This window comes from Nymphalis io, chromosome 11 (genome assembly GCF_905147045.1).
Source record: "Nymphalis io chromosome 11, ilAglIoxx1.1, whole genome shotgun sequence".
NCBI lineage: Eukaryota > Metazoa > Arthropoda > Insecta > Lepidoptera > Nymphalidae > Nymphalis > Nymphalis io.
This window is the reverse complement of record NC_065898.1, coordinates 9,899,546-9,917,486: the sequence shown is the minus strand read 5'-3', so window position 1 is coordinate 9,917,486 and position 17,941 is coordinate 9,899,546. Positions and strand designations below refer to the sequence as shown.

The 17,941-nt window shown below is 33.4% G+C and overlaps 1 protein-coding gene across 2 annotated transcripts in view; it reads left to right on the top strand.

The window, feature by feature from the left end:
• Positions 1-17,941, top strand: part of LOC126771915 (reversion-inducing cysteine-rich protein with Kazal motifs) — a 43,062-nt gene that overhangs the window by 17,501 nt on the left and 7,620 nt on the right. For both annotated transcript variants that reach the window (XM_050492085.1, XM_050492084.1), the window contains exons 4-6: positions 16,361-16,447; positions 17,012-17,048; positions 17,621-17,803. In XM_050492085.1, coding sequence (XP_050348042.1) covers positions 16,361-16,447; positions 17,012-17,048; positions 17,621-17,803 — 307 coding nt within the window. The remainder of the gene's footprint in view (positions 1-16,360; positions 16,448-17,011; positions 17,049-17,620; positions 17,804-17,941) is intronic.

Genomic DNA, 17,941 nt, shown 5'->3' with positions numbered 1-17,941 from the left:
TCTAAGTTGTCGCGGTCGCAGCTGCTTCCAGATTTATTAATATACATCCTTGTTTACTTATAGTTCGCCACTCCAGTTATTTGCCATTAAAAATATTCTCACGATCCGAATGGTTTTTTATTGCTCTACTTAACATTGCAATGCATCATAAATAGTATATATTTATATAATTCTTCGGTACATGTGTATGTCACTCAGCTCCTCCTAAACAGCTAGACCGATTTTGATGATCAAGTAGCCGAAGATTGCAGATTAAAATTCGGGCAAGCAAGACTGAGTTTTCATGCATTGTACGGTAACCTGCTTAGATGATATCTTTTACATTTGTACCCAGTAACACACGCTACTATAGCGTCGTTGTGCAATTTCCTTTAAGAAAAAAGATACTTTTGTCTAGTTTATATTCTTTTTAATCACGATATATGTATAATAAATTTACTAATATTGTCATTATACATAAAATATGTCTAGTATATTATTAAAAAGACTAACAATCATGCTAGACTTGTTAGGGACTTAACAATGTGTTTTTTTAATGAAATGTTTACGTATTAACGTTTTTAATAACATTTCCTTTTCTAACAATTAATTACAATTGTGGTTAATGTCTCTCTGCCCACTTTTGTATTTCTAAGTTCTTGACAACTTAATGTCTTTATTTAATTAATTTTAATTGCCTGTTGCTTGTTAGTATACGGTAAAAAACTTATTAGATATGATAATTCTATTTCGAATTTAAATTTTTTGAAAGTGTCTTGCGTGTTGAATGAGCTAGTATAATAATATATATGAGCAAAGGTCTAAGGGATGTAACATCTTATAAACAAAGATTAGTGATATATTGGCGATATTAACTAATTATATGATATTGAAATTATAACAAATATTGTAGGAAGTAAAGTTGTTTGTGAAAAAATGTAAAACATAATTTGTTGGTGTATTCATGTAATAAATGTATATTATAAATAATGCGCACCGTAATTATCAACATGATCATGTTATTCAAAATAATTCATTTCTAAAAATGAAAAAACATTATTTAAAATATTTCATCAATCGTATTTAAAGCACAACGTCATTGAATATAAAAAGTCGAATCCCGTATTCCGTGTAACAGTTGTGACAATTGATTACTTGGATTACTACGTGACAATCACGTTTACCGGGTATTCGACAGGCGTGACGCGGATCCGGGACCGGCGGGATTCCAATCACGTACACACGAGTTTCGGAGCGTTTACCCGAGTGCTGCGTTTTCACGAGCTCGCTCCAATGTAATACCTTATGGGTGGAATTTTAGTTCACGTTCCAGATATTTTTTGGGAATTCTTATCTATCTATAATATCTTTATCTTTTTTATTCGCGAATTTAGTGATAAGCATTTTAAAAAATAGAAATGAAGGATAAAACAGCTTGTAGTTATTATGGATTGAAGAATGTTTCAAATCTTTTACTTCAATATATGCTAAACGTTTTTTTTTTTTTTAATTTGTTGTTATCAATAAAAAATGAAAGTACCGAGTAGATTTTTTTTATCGAATCATGCAAATCCAAATGTGTGTGTTTTCTTTAAATTTTCAATAATGATTATGGTCGAATTTCGACCACTTGGCGAATACTAGTATATATTATGAGTTCAAAAGAGTTATGTCGTCCCTTTTTAGACGATATTGGAGCTTGTTTCAATAAATAAATATATGTAAATTATATTATATATTTAATTCTAATTTAAATTAGTATATTTGGAAACATTCATAATATTTAAGATAAGTATGTTTGATGAGAAAAGAAATTTGATTACGCAATAGCCTAAAAATGTTTTTGAAGCGTAATATTTCAAATGCTATTTATTACAAAACGAACTAATTTAAGACATCAAAGCAACTGCGACTTTATTTTTAAACGTTATCTTCGTTTTCTTTGAATCTTATATATGTTTTAATGAAACGACAAAACATTATTTTTTTAAAAGTTTTTATCTCTATATACACTGGCCTCCAAAAAAATCGACCCACCTACATTTTTTGTAAAAAAGCTATCGTATGGTTTTAAACTACCACATATTTATATTTTTAAGATTGATAATGAAAAAATGCAATTGTAGGATTGTACAAAAACAGAAATAGTGCGCAAAAAATAGGTTTTTAGGTAAATATGTGACAAAACACGAAAACACAAAATTTTACGCAATTTTATTTTTTTGTGTACAAAACGATTATGCCGTTTGTTTTTAAATTTGGGTGCCTAAATCTTACTTTAATAGGAAGTGTTTCCTCCTCTTGACCTAATCACTGCCTGCATACGCCTATTAAGTGACCTGATTAGCTTTTTAATGTCTTCCTGTGGGGTCCGTTGCCATTCTTCAGTTAGGGCAGCTTCCAGTTGATTCAGGGTTTCTGGAATTGGATTTCGTGCTCGAACCGTACGTTTTAGCTGGTCCCAGAGGTGCTCTATCGGGTTTAAGTCCGGACTATTGGCTGGCCACTGCATAACTGGAATTTCGACTTCCCTGAGATAGTCTTTAACAATTCTAGCGACGTGAGGTCGTGCGTTGTCGTGCATAAGTTGGAAATTATCCCCAATATATCCAGCGTAAGGCATCACATGAGGCTCCAGAATGTCCGTTATGTAAGTTTCAGCATTAACAGCACGATTACGAAAAAAAACCAGCTCTGTGCGTCCCGTCAAAGAAATACCTCCCCAAAACATTGTAGAGCCTCCACCAAATCGGACTGTTTCTCGAATGCAACACTGAGAGTAGCGTTCTCCTGGCCTTCGCATGACGTTACGTCGTCCATCAGAGCCTACTAGAGACATTCGGCTTTCATCACTGAACAATACTGTCTCCCATTGGTCCAGGGTCCAATCGACGTGCTGCCTAGCAAATTGTAGTCTTGCTTGTCGATGGGATGCTGTGAGTTTTGGTCCTGTTGCTGGCTTGTGAGGGGTTAAGTTTTGCTCTCGAAGTCTTCTTCTTACAGTATTTTCACTCACAGACACTCCACGACTTTCTCGGAGTCTACCTTGAACGTCAACAGCCGAAAGATGTCGGTTTCTTAAAGACGTCAAACCAATAAAACGGTCATCGGTCGGGTTCGTGACACGCCCCCTGCCAGATCCTGGTCTCCGGCGATACTCCCCAGTCTCCAAGTAGCGTTTGTACACTCTTCGCACCGCTGAACGACTTAATTTTAGTGTTCTAGCCACATTTGGCTGAGTTAACCCCTCATGAATAAGAGCTACGACTTGAGCAACTTCTGCTTCAGTAGTATCCATTTTTTATGTTAAAACTTATTAAAATTATTGTTTCAACAAAGTTTCATACACTTAATCAATAATAAACATCGAACCGAGATGACTCCGCGTTAAGAACTGGAAATAAACTAACCATGCACTTTGTGCACAAAGTAACGTTTTCTTATCAATACTTTAAAAATATTCCAAATATCCTCAATAACACTTACAACTCCTCCAAATCAATATCAAGTGGGTAATAAAATGTTAAATGTATGTCCCATAAGTAAAACAATCCACCTAGGTCGTCGCATAGTTAAGATAACAACTTTGTAAGTAAAAAATACGGGTGGGTCGATTTTTTTGGCGGCCAGTGTATATATTTTATATCGATCGTACTAAACTCTTAAGATTCTTGAATTTTCTATCAAAATAATACGTTGCATAATTTTATAGAAAAATGATAAAGAAAAATCTTCAAAAGACACTTTTCAAACTTTTGTTAGAACTAATGTTAACTCCCCTTCAACTTGAAGTTGCGAAAACAAACAAACTAATACTCGGGTCGTTCAAAGCGAGTGAAAATAGACCCATCTGAAATCCTTTCATGTCTGTCGCGTCCGTGCCACTTCGGCGACACCGCCTAACGACTTTACCTTTATATTGAAATGCACCTTTGATGATCGTATGAATAATGGACCAAGTGTGAATGATGTGTTAAAAATATGTTAATTTATAGCTACTTACAATTTAATATGGTCAATATTCCTAAATGTGAAATATATAACAGTCAACTTAAATACTCACATTTTAGAGTAGCTTTTATCATACTCAATGAGTATTTTAAATTTTATCTTTTTAAAAAGGCTCTATACCAAAATCTATTATGTTTGTATATATATATGTACGCAATCAAAGGCAATCAGGCACGACCGGCTTTGACGTGTTTTCCGAGACGTGGAAGTGTAGACACTGTCAACTCCCGTATTTCCAGGATGCATCACGCTACTGACAATACCTTGGCAGCTAAAAACTAATTACGTTTTATGGGTTGACTTGGGATTTGAACCTCAAGCCCTAAGATCTATAAATGAATTAATTTTTAATATGTTGTAATAATACATGCTTGAAGACTCAACGACTCTGCTACTTCCTCTACTACTCTACTACTCTTCCTCTCTACTATACCAGCGTCAAACGCCAAACTGAGGAAGCCTCTTGAGTTTGTCAACTTTAGTTATAGTTGAATTGTTTTCAGAATTATTAATATTTTAATGCAATATTAATAATATCGATGTCCGCGAAATCATTCGACATGTCGCAATTGTGAATATTATGGCCGTCTTATCGCTTCTAAGAAATGTGCTACAGCTACAGACGGGAGTCGGGGATCACTTGCTACTATAAAGGTTATGTTTCCTTCTTGTTCGTTTGATTATTATTTCATTATGATTTAATGTAATAATTTCATATTTTAGGCCATATATTCGCTCTTAATATATTGTTCTTATATAATAAATTAATCTCATGTTATAAATACGTATTTACCCATGTTTATTATTAAAAAACGTCTAAATAACTGAACCGATATTTGACGGAACTGAGACCGAAATAAGGACATAAAAATATATTTTTTGAATTTACGAAAGAAAATAACTTGACGCGGAAGAAGTCTTAACGAAGAGCAGTTTAACTATTAATTTATGTATCAATTTATATTGATATTTCTTCAAACTTAAAATATAAAGAGCGTAAAAATCGTTTTAAGTGACTTAACTTAAATTTGACCTTGTCATTTTAGGTTCATGGTGCATAAGAAGTTTTACTTCAATAAATAATAAGATAATTGTCATTTCGATTTTACTTCTACGTCAACTGTTAAAAAGATGTTGGGTTACTTTAAAAATAATATAATATCAATAATAATATTAAAAATAATGTTATAATAATAATATTATGAAACAAAGACACTTTTGAAAATAAAATGTTAGCTTTTGATGACTACAAAGTTTTTTTAGGAACGCAGTCACGAAGTCTGTATGGATACGACTTAAGTCATTAATCAGTTCCTTGTCAGCGTGCCCGTGACGTTTTGTCTGAACTCTGAAGTTTATCGCTCACAAGAGTTTACTGAATAAAGATGTGCGTGTTACGCTCATAAAATTCTGCTCGTTGTAAATTAAAATTTCGACTAAAAAGTACTGCTGAATACCTCTGATTCGCTTTGCTCGTATATTTAGTCCGGCGACCTCATATTTTGCTTTAATTGAGATATATGATCGACTTTACGAGTCGTAGCATTGTTAGAATACTTTTATATGACAGGTCAGATGAAATTATTTATGTAGTTAGGACAATTCCAGTGTTATTTTTACGTTAATAAAAAAAGAAAGCGAAACGTAAAGGTAATAAATTACTAAGATTAGCGCAAAAATACATGTGATATTGTGTTAAATTGGAATATTTGTGTCAATAAAATTAAAATATTTCGATTTAAATATTGAATATTTGTGTAATAGACATAAAATAATTGTAAAAGTAATTTAAAAAGAAATAACATCAAAGCGTTGTCGCAGGCGCGATGTGAATCTGTCCTTTGATTACCGGCCGAGTTCGTCCCATTCGCTATTTTCAACCCGACACTATGTACTGATACAGGATTAGCCATAAAGTAGTGATAATTTCCATTTCCATATAGTAAAAAGAGTAATGTCTTATGATGAATTTTTGCCGTTTTGAAAAACCTTTTGACTGCTTCATTTATAAAAAATACATAAAACTAAATCGCCATAGTGATAGCTATGTCCTTCTGACAGATTTCATTCACTGCACTTTGGCCAAAAGCGCAGTCAATACTATAGTGCACAGGTGTATGTGTAAACACAGATGCATCGCTTCCCTAACTCTTCTAATCGAAAAGATGTGAGATTAGAAAAGCAATCTAATACGATCGGAGTGAGTTCAGGCTCCGGACCAAAGGCTTTATGTGCTTACAGCACAAAAGTGTTAACACTACCAAGTTCTGCACTCATTTGGAATTTCTTACCAGAAAAACCCAGTGACTGCTTAAATTGGTGAAGCTTAATATAATTTGGTTTTAACATTATCAACGGAGGTGCTATTCTTATTAATATTATTTAATAGTCTTTAATCTTTGAATATAAATTTATCTACATGTACATAATTATATTTAAAATACTATCCATTGACCTGCAGTGAGCTACATGAACTAAACTTTCTTTCGCTTTTTTACTGTTTTAACTTTACCATTAATAATAAATAGTTTATGGCTTTATCTACTCGTTAATGATATTTTTGTGTAAAGTCAAGTAAAGTTTACTGTTTAATCAAGTTTAATCAATAAATTTCTAGTAATCAATTTTTGCTTGATAACATATAGACAACAATACAGTATTTTATGTATTTAATTAAAATCAAAACTTATCTTTTTTTAATTTGTCTTATATTTTAAAAACTATTATTGGTATAGTTTTATTAATATTCTTATTACATATTCACATTTCATGTTACAGTTTTCAGTATTTAAGTTGGTTGGTTAATACATTCTAAGCTTTCAAGCAACTAACAAAACAGAACTGCTTATTAACTGTGCTTTTGAAGTAGGCCTGTATAAAGCAGTACCACGGCTGTCGGTCTCCCGATGCAATAATTACAAGCGGGATTTACTAAACTATTTAGGGTAGCCAACGTACTCGGCTACGTTTTATTATGTCAACTGAGTCCTTTGTGTTTTAATTAGCACTAATGTGTCTGTACGCATGTAGTACTTGCACGAGTATATATTTATGTGTGTTTAAACATTTTTGTAGGAAAAGAAATATTTGTACGTATTATGAAGTATTACACTTACGTTCTCGGTCATGCTATAAATAGTGTTTAGTTATGTTTGTTATGTGTATAAGGTTAAGACTTGCTCATCTAATTTACGAAAATGCTCTTGGAGCAAATGCATCGGAGTGTCGTTAAATTTTATTAGCTCCATTATAATGTTGGTCTACCTTAGCGAAATGGTTTGTGGTTGTGCGCCTCGAATCTTAATAGATTCATTGTCATAGTCTAAAGTGGATGTCTCTATAAGTCACACAAAAAGGTTCACGACCCTGCTTTCATTTACCATAAAAATTTGAATAAAACAAAATATATTTCAATACTTTTATTTAATTAATAAATTGAAAACGACTTCTCTTGCCGAAGATAAACCAACTATAGTGTGAGGATTTGTTTACCTAAACAAATATTTATTTCAACTTACCAAACCTGGTTATAATAAATTTCATATTAAATTTTAGTGCAATTTTATATTCCTCTGGAAATAGCTCTATTATTTCTAGTAAAAGAACATTTATATGTATATTTTTAATGGAAATAATTTATGTTATGTTCATGATGCGATAAAACACCTTCAGAAAATCTGTATTTATTGGATAAAATTCTGCCAGCTTGATAGAAGAAATTCCGAATGTTTTATTTAAGATGAGCCTTCACTACTTACATAATGTAGCAAGAATATGAGGATGCAAAACTTCCGTTATGTTTGGCACATGAAGAATCAACGCTAATAATATGGCATTCTAATATTTACAAAGCGTATCCATATCCCGCATTAGCAATAGATACATTGTTGTAAAAATATTTCCTGGAAGTATACGATTGTTGGGAATACTTGTTAGATGCGTGGCACGTTTCACACAGGACGTGTTGGTGCCGCGTCAATGCCGCTGATGTCAACCAACCCCCGATTGTCTACATGCTAATGCCATGAGACCACCTTCTATTGCTGAACAGCGGAACACTTTTTATTCTGACACATTGACAAATGGTTGCTGCGGATTGAATAATAAGAAGCTTTTTTGAATGCCATCGCACTTAATAAAAATATAGCGTCTGCTTTTATGACGCATCGTATATGACTTTTTGTATATAACCAATGAAATATATAAACATTCGCCAATCGATTTTTTCCCCCATATTGTGCTAATTCATCGTAATGTACTGTAATGTTTCTAAAACTACTAGTCGAATTGGTAAGTGTAAAAAGCAATATTTGTTTAGATAAAATTCTTCAAATTATTATGTTATAAGGATTCTTACTAATTCTTTTTAAACTTAAACATGGTTTCTGAAAGCTGTTTACAAAAGATAGCTATATATCACTGAATTTTAAAATAGGAATTTTCGTGATTTACAAATCTTTTATACATATTTTTCGTGCATCAGTAATAGTTTGGGTAGACTCCGTTTCGGAAGCGCCTGGACCGATAATTTTCACTTCGACTTCGATGGCATATTAACCTATATCTATAAATATGCTTCATATCATACACATAGCCTGTCTGATCTGAAAGTATAAACTAAAATAATATGAAAGTTTCATACCAATCGGATTAATAGTTTTTGCGTGAAACAGGTAAAAACAAACAAACACAAAATACCATTTTATAGTATGATTTTAGAGATTGTTCTCGTCGCAATGCATTTTTGTATATATAATAGTTTTTACAAATATACTCAAAGATAGAAATAAGTTAGATACACATAGATGGTTAGAAAGAGGCCAAGTATTTATAATTGACTCACTGCTAACTCAATATTTACCTAAATAATAAATTTGATAAGGTTATTCTTACTTTCATGCGATAATTGCATCGTTTAAACCTATTTAAACGATGCAATTATCGCCAATATTTATCATACGCCATTGTTAACAATCCCCTAATACCGCAATACTATTCAAATATTCTTTTAATTAATATTATTGAGAACTCCACATTATAGTTTCTTGTAATGCATTTCACAACTTTTTTATTGAAGATTTTTAATATTGATATTATAATATTTAGTTCAAAAATTTCAAATTATATTTTTTGTTGTTCTTAGATTAAATAGATTATTTCCTTATTAGATAAATTAGGTGAATGACCAGTTTTTATAGTGGGCATGTGGAGCGGCATAGAGTGGGACATATGGCTTCGTTCTGTTCACACGCTTCCGTCTAGAATACTGATTTTCGCAACACGTAAACAATGATCTAATCGCCTATGTAATCAATGATCTGGAATGCGCAATAAAGTTAGTGCATTAATTTTTTTACATAACTGATGAACTATATGTACTGGTTTTTCATAAAAGAAAATTGATCCTTTTCTTTTAGGAAAAAGGCTTGGAGCTTATTCCACTACGTTGTTACAATGCGGGTTGGTGATTTCATATATCCAATCTATTAATCTGTAAAATGTATGAGATTAACTAATTGAATGTAATTTACACAATTATATATATATATATATATATATATATATATATATATATTTTTTTTTTTTTTTTTAAAAGAGTAACTACTAGGTATATTGCCGGCTATTCTCAACGACAATGCAGGCTGCTTAAAAGGGTTTGAACCCAGATTCGGTTAAAATTCAGGTGTTCTAATGACTAAGCCACTCGGCTCTTCGAATTTTAAAACAATAATAAAATTAAAGATAAAAATCTAATTAACAGTAACAAAAAGAATACAATAGTTATTAACGTTTGTTTATTGTATTTAGCTATGAATAAATTCCTTGCCCCTCTATGGAGGAGAATAAATATTAACTGAAACGCCAGATAGCAGTGATAAGATAAAGCTATTGGTTGTAGGCAGTGGTCCTGAGACAACAAAACAATAGTTTATCAGTAGCATAATCCACGATAGAAAATATATAATATATATATTCTATTTATTTTTCGTGGTATAGATATATTTAATATTAAAAAACTCTAATCTTAAGCTATCTTTAAGAAAAAAATATACGATTAAAAATATTTTAAGAAATTAAATAATTATACGCTAATTTAGTTTAACAAGAAGCCCAAAAAATTAAAACAAAAAGTATATTTAAGTTTTAGCGTGAGGATATCGTCTGCGTGCGGTATAAATTGATTATATATTTTTTCACGTATCTATTTTACATAATAAATTACTTCGGTGCAATTTCGCAATATCATTCTGAATAACTGATTGTTCGTAGTGTGGGCCGATTTAGACTTGTTTTAACGACATCTGATTTGTATACAATGATCATTGTTTCGTTCCGTGTAAGCTACGACTCCGTGGTTAATCGGAGAAGACAATATTATCTGAACTTAATATTGACTTGCATCGTTTTGAGGTATGGGTAAGTCTTGATGTGTGTGTATCAGAGTATAAATATTCTATGTAGCACTTGACATGTTTTAAACATAAATGTTTTTCTAACAGAGCTATTTAAATAAAGCGCGTTGATTTAATTATTGCGTTGACGCGTTTCCTGTATTTATAAATAAAAGTTCTTACAAGGTGTAAATATAAACGTCGCAAGTTTTTTATTTGAGCAATTGTCTGATAGATTTCTTTTTTCCTTTAGTTCTTATATTATATATATTGCATATTCTCAATACTGATGCTCAATACATTCTGTATCACGAATGATGAGAAGGAAAGGCGGGATTGATTTTTTAGGTTCTAATACTTGATTATATCAATTATGATTGCAAAGTTTCTTATACCGTAACAGCCTGTAAATGTCCCACTGCTGGGCTAAAGGCCTCTTCTCCTCTTTTTGAGGAGGAGGTTTGGAGCTTATTCCACCACGCTGCTCCAATGCGGGTTGGTATATACATGTGGCAGAATTTCAGTGAAATTAGTTTTATATACATATAATATAATTATTGTTATCATATTGTTCTTATCCTATTCCAAAATAATTGAACTAATTACATCGTAGGACGTATAATATTTATCTAACGATAAACAATTAAAGATATCGAAATGAAATTTTGTAATGCACAAATAGATTGATATTAGTACTTTTAATACTGTAATAAAGAAGCAACAAACGACTAAAAGCGTTTAGTAGTTTAGAAGAGCAATATTATGCAAATATCAATCATCCATTCAAACATATTCATTATGATAATTTACATATACATCATGCTAGTAATAAAACACTACTCCTGTATTTTTTGTTTGTGCTTGCCTACACGTTTTTCCTATTCGCCTGCTAAGAACCGCTACGACTTGTATAGAAAGTTAAATAGTTTTTATATTTTACTAATACAATGAAATGAATTTTATTACATGTAGATATTAACATACAAATTATTTGTTTATAATTTTTGACACTTCGATTGTGATACTGCCAGAAAATAAAAAAATCCGAACCGAGTAAAAAATAAAAGAAAGGTACAGAAAAGGCACGGACAACACGTATGAGGAAATTAAAACAAAAAAAAAAGAAATGGATTTGTTATTTTTTCTATTGCATTATATGTACAAACTATTTCATACTTTTCAATGCATAGTATGTAGCTAAAAATTATCTCCTAATGACAGTCTCGTAGGATAATCAAAAATACACAATATTTTTAAAATGTTTTAATCTTAACTTATTTAAGGCACTTTTAGCCATACTCTTCAACTAGAAAGTATAACACGATGCTATCTACTTATCAAGCGAGGTTTAAAACAGTCTGTCATTCATCATGTATGTAGGACGATCCCAGATAACCTTATTAACACAGCCAGATAGTGAAGAGCTAAACATATAATTAATTACCCGCGCTCGTGTGATTTAATCACTATGTAATATGCTCTGAGTCAGGCAGAGCATAAGATTAATATGCATCAAATAATGGTTTCGCATTATGTATGTTACGCACGTGCCTTTTTGTTGCGAGATTTATTTTGAAAAAGCTTGGGTATCTTTATATGGTGTTACGTCTTTGAAAGGGAATTGTAATTTTACATATAATATATGGCAACACTAGCTTCACTCGCGTGTGCGGAGGGGATCGGTGTTGGTCTTTTTTGAACCCGTGACATCGAAGACGAAAAATTTCATGATGATCGGTTGAGTTGTTAAGATGTGAAAGCGTAACAAACAAACAAATAAACAAATACACTTTACATTATTATTGTAATTATAGGATAATGGTTACGATTATTCTTAAATATGCTTAATAGCAAATCAGTCTTATAATATATAATTGAGCTAGTATATACGTATAAGCATATGATGTATATAACAAGACATTTTATATATTTACACTGTTCTGTGAGTAATTAGTATACATTTGACATAATTATTAAAGTTTTCAGATGTGACAGTAAGCACATGTGGTTATGAGTAACATTGAGCTACTTTGTATATTTTAATGCTTAATATATATCTTGTTATGTAGTTATTGGAATACAATTAGTGCGAGTACTAAATAATAATTGGCAAATTGCTAGGAAGTATGGATGCTTTGGAAATAAGTCAAAGCTATATTAGTAACCGTCGTCATAATTAGTTAGATACATCTGACATAAACAGAAAAGGTATATTTTTTTTAAATATTATTTTTAATAAATATAGCATTGTGTGTATGTTAATAAACAAATCTGGCAAAAAATACCGAAAGTCAAATGTTAAATAGCTAAAGAGCTTGCATTAAAAATATTGCCGTCATGACATGTAAACCATCTTTATTAAATTAATTTATAATTAAAGAAAACAATACCTTCCTTAATAAAATATATTTTTCTTATAATCATAATAATATACAGCGACGTAGTATCTAGAATACGCGCTCCGCCTACACATGATGGCGTAGGAGAGCGTCATGCCGTTTGCCGCTACGCTATACGAGTCGGTCTTATTCCCAGGACGTGACATTTTATGTTTTACATCAAAAGATAATCAGGGAGAGGCATCCAAAATTCGTTATTTTAATAATAACAATTCCAAATTATATCTTAATGTTGTTTGCAATGCTTGAGCATTGGGACATTCGGAGTTAAAGTGCAAGAACTTATACCAAACATATAACATTATTGTCTCCACTGGTAACAGGAGACCTGGTTTATATTTGATTAGAGAATCAGAATTGCCATTCAGCGTGTATATATAGTAGTACAAAATATTTTTTATGAGAAAAAAGTATAGCACTTTCAAAAAACCAAAAGTTTTATAATATGTATGTGTATATATCTTCCACATTTTAAAAATTTCTCATAAATATTATAATGTTACCACTGCCGTATGTTATGTATTATATACATACACATATTTTAATAATATCAACAGTTTTATAAATATAAAATTGTCTCAGTTTGTTAGAGTAATGAGATATTTTAGAAGGGGAGAATGGGAGACGCGGACGTTCGTTCGTCAATTAATTTCATTAGCCCTAATGCTCCTAATAAAGAGTACAACATGTGTTTATTTCGACGTACACTCAATGCGTTAGTTTTATTACAGCTTCTAAGATGCTGGTTACAAGATTTATTGGATGTAAACTATTTGTGTGGCAGTTGTACTTAGTTCTATCATGCCTCACATTAAATTAAACGTTACAAGATATGGATGAATCGTCTTTACTAATAAATTGCGTGTGTTGCTATTGATGTTATAATTTTATTTAGTGTTCTGAAAATGTATGCGTGGTATCTTATTAGAACTAGTTCAATCGTTTTAATTTTGGATCAATATTATATTTTGTAACATGCAGAAAAAACATTATTATTATTACCAACATTAAATTTACCATTATTCTTAAAATTTCAAAGTGTATGAACTAGAAAGTCGATTGTTTTTTTTTTATATGCGCCGGGTGGCAAATGACTCTACTCCACCTTATGGTAAGTGGTAGTAGAGTCTAAACGCGACGACGGCCAGTACAGTCGGGAAGAATGTTCTGTACTAGCCGTCCCCGCCTTGCCGGCCCGCAAGATGCCTCTTCACGCCTCGTATGAAGGAACCCGGGTTCTAAGAGGAGGGGAACACGTGAGCTGCTAAGGAATTCCATTTTTTGGTAGTGCGACAAAGAAAGGAGTTGCCAAATTTCTTTGTGCGCGATGGAATTGATGTCACAGTTAGGCGTTGACATCGAGAACCAGCTCGCGTAGACTTAAGAAGGAATTGTGAATCGCAACCATCTACTAAAACACGAAGGCTACGCTTGTGTAGGAAGCTGGCAATCCAGGTGCATAGCTGAGCAGGCAGACCATATGCCGGTAGCTTGGAGAGAAGACTTCTGTGCCAGACCCTGTCGAAAGCCTTGCAGATATCGAGGCTGACAGCCAACGATTCTCCATGCTTGTCGATAGCTTCACCCCAGTGGTGTGTTACGTACGCTAGAAGATCACCTGTGGACGGTTTTGGTCGAAACCCGTACTGACGATCATTAATTAGACAGTGATCTTCTAGGTAATGGATCAGTTGATTGTTTAGAATCCGTTCCATCACCTTACAAAGTACTGAGGTGATAGCTATTGGCCGATAATTTGCCGGGTCAGACCGATCCCCTTTTTTGGGAACCGCTTGCATATTAGCTCTTCTCCAAGCCTCCAGCACACATCCCGAAGAGAGAGAAAGTTGGAACAGGCGCGTTAACACAGGAGACAGCTCCGCCGCGCACTTCTTCAGCACTATGGCTGGTATTCCATCGGGACCGCTAGCTTTCCGTATATCAAGTGATTGCAGCTCCGCACGCACATCACGTTGCCTGATTTTGATGTCAGGCACCGTGTGGCCACATGAAGGTATTGTTGGTGGCAGCGCACTACAATCATCGATCACGGAGTTGTCGGCAAAGAGTTTAGCCAGGAGATCGGCTTTCTCCTGCGGACTGTGAACTAGCGATCCGTCCGGATTTCTGAGCGGTGGCAGCGAAGGTTGGCAGAAATTGTTTTGCACAGACTTAGTCAGACGCCAGAAGCTACGGGAGCCCCTAGGATGCGAAATAAGGTCATGACCAATCTGTACAATGCGCTGTGCATCCGCTCTCGTGTATGCCTTCCTACAGGATTTGGAATTTTTATTGTAGTTTTCTTTCAGTGAGTCAATGTTAGATGCCCCGCTAACGCAGCCGTTGATCCATGCGCGATATGCCGCCTGCTTAGATGATACGGCGTCGGCACATTCACGAGTGAACCAACGGTTACGCGTACCCCTACTGATGAGATCTGAGCTAGGAATGTAGTATTCCATTCCTAACATGATCTCATCAGCAACAGCAGCGGCACTAGCTGTCGGGTCATTCCCACTGAAGCATCGTTCCTTCCAAGGGACTGACGCATAGTAATCGCGCATACCATCCCAATCTGCCAACTTATAGTGCCAAACGCGACGTTTGCATTCCGCTGATGGTGGCAGCTTGGCCTGTGGCACTTTGGTAGATATAAGGCCGCGATCCGAAGAACCAAGTGGAACTTGAACTACAACCTGATATTCCACCGGGTGAGAAGTCAGCAGAAGATCCAGTAGAGAAGGCGCTTGCCCATCAATGTCTGGGATCCTGGTGGGCTGATCAACCAGTTGGGTCAAGTCGTGTGTGAGAGCAAAAGCATGAGCAGTTCTTCCAGCATAGTTAATTTTGAGGGATTTCAACCATGATTCATGGTGAGCATTAAAATCCAATCCAAAACACCAATTCCGCGTTAGGAAACTGCTCTTGCGCAGCATCTGCCACCCGACTAAAATGGTCAAATAATCGGCTTGTCTCCAAGTTACCATTGTGGGATCTGTAGAGGCACACGTAGACTCGACTCTGACGAACCAGGTCCACACGTACCACCAACATGGAGAAGGAGGGGTCCTCCAAGCAGCGCAATCGGTGACAACAAACATCCGCCCTGACGAACAAGCATACTCCGGCTTCGCTTTGAAAGATTCTTCAAGCATGTAGCCGGGATAGTTAAGGTAGCTGGTGTCGGCAGGGCGGAGTATTTGCGTCTTCGTGAGAAACAACATTACCTTACATAGTTTTGTATATTACTTGGCTAGACTATACTTATCCGTCTGATATTTTGGAATTGCATTTATCAATTCAGAAAACTCAATTAAGTAATATGTTTGATATAAAGCTGTTTTATCTTAATAAATGAAATGTGATCATTGAAGCAAAACATGTAAACAATAAATAAAGATTTTAAATTGCAATTTAACACTTTTGGGTTTCCCGTTTAGAAAAATATTTTTGTCTCCTTATCCTGCTTTCATTTATATACAAATGGCAACCCCATTCTAGCACAAAGAAAATGTTAAAAATGTAGAATCATGTTAGTTATTCCCCAATGTAATTAATATTATTTTTATTTTGTTTTAGATGTCCCTCGTGGAGATAGCTTCGGACTCTGCAATGCGGGAAGAGAGAATTCAAAACATTTATAAGTTTTGTACGCCCCCGCATTTGGTACTTACTTTTTTATTGTTTATGTTACCATAACTTTTACATTATGTTTTATCTAATACAATATTCTAAGGAAAAAGTTAGATCATTAATCTTGTGTACAAAAGACGAGCTTTGCGAAGATGAACTTTTTCTCTAATAATAATCGAGATAAGTTGTTTCAAAAAGTCAAGTGTTTTATATGTAGAAAGTCTCCTTTGATAGATTTTATCAAAAATTTTAGTGTTTTTAAAAAAATGTGTTATAGTAAGTATATATTACTTACCTTAATTATCAATTTCATCTTTATTTCAATCTCACAAAACTGGCTCAAAGTCTCGAAGCTTAATTTCTTTAGCCAGTAAGATGATATCATTCATTTACAAATGGTGGCATTTATACTAAATCTTCCTTTACCGTCGTCAATAAACCGCCTATCGCATTGTATTGTAATTGGGGAGGTTTTGAAGGTCTTGAGTTACTGAGTTATCAGATTACATACAAATAATAGACAGAGAAATCATTTAACAAAAGACAAAACTAAATAAGTCTTTAACTACTTCTACGATTATATATTTTTCGTTTCAGATAGAATTTTGGACATGTATGAATCAAACAATTCAAGGTATGTTATTGTTCTTATATATAGTATCGAAATTCTAGACTAACAATCTTTTGACATTTAATCGGTAAATTACGATAAAATTAACGATGATTGAGAACAATGTTAAATATTATGTGGAGTTGGGTGGTAAATAGCTTCCATTCTTACTCGTGAATATTAAAACAAATAAAATCCCACAGTTTTCATTACAATTATATATATGTATCTTTATAAAGTCTAGTACATTCGCAGTACTTGCCTTTTACTGCCTAGTAATCTTGATAATTATTAATCAGTTTATTTATTTATTACCAATATGGTACTCAAGATGTTCATTATACATAGACAGCTTTAGTAAATATCGATGCAATTAAATCGTAAAAAATGTGTTACGAATTTGCATCACGATTATCATATTTTAGTTTTGAAATTGAAACAGCGATCACAATTAAAAACTGAAAATTTAAATTTATATACATTAGTGTGGTAAATATGTGAGTTGGTACATATATTTATTTTAATATTGTAGAGCCAATTGACCTCGACTAAGTTATTTTTTATAAACATTAAACATAATTTCAATTTCTTTGCAGAGGTAGTGTCAGGATCAAGTTGGTGGGGACGTGCGTGCTGCGCCTTAGGACATTCTTCACGCTGTCGTCACGCGTGTGCGACCGCGGCCGATGCGACAGCTTTGGCGGAACCGTGCCGTCGTTCCGATGAGATAGCTTTCTTTGACTGCGTACAGCGACAGCAGGAAGCGCAGTGGTGTTGTTGTAAGTGTTCATTAAATTGTCTGTTTTTTATATCTTAATAAGTTTATTTCGAAATTATTTATTTCTAAGATTATTTATTCAAGCTTATATTAACTTAAAGTACTATTATATAAATGTATGTATATATTAATTAATTTC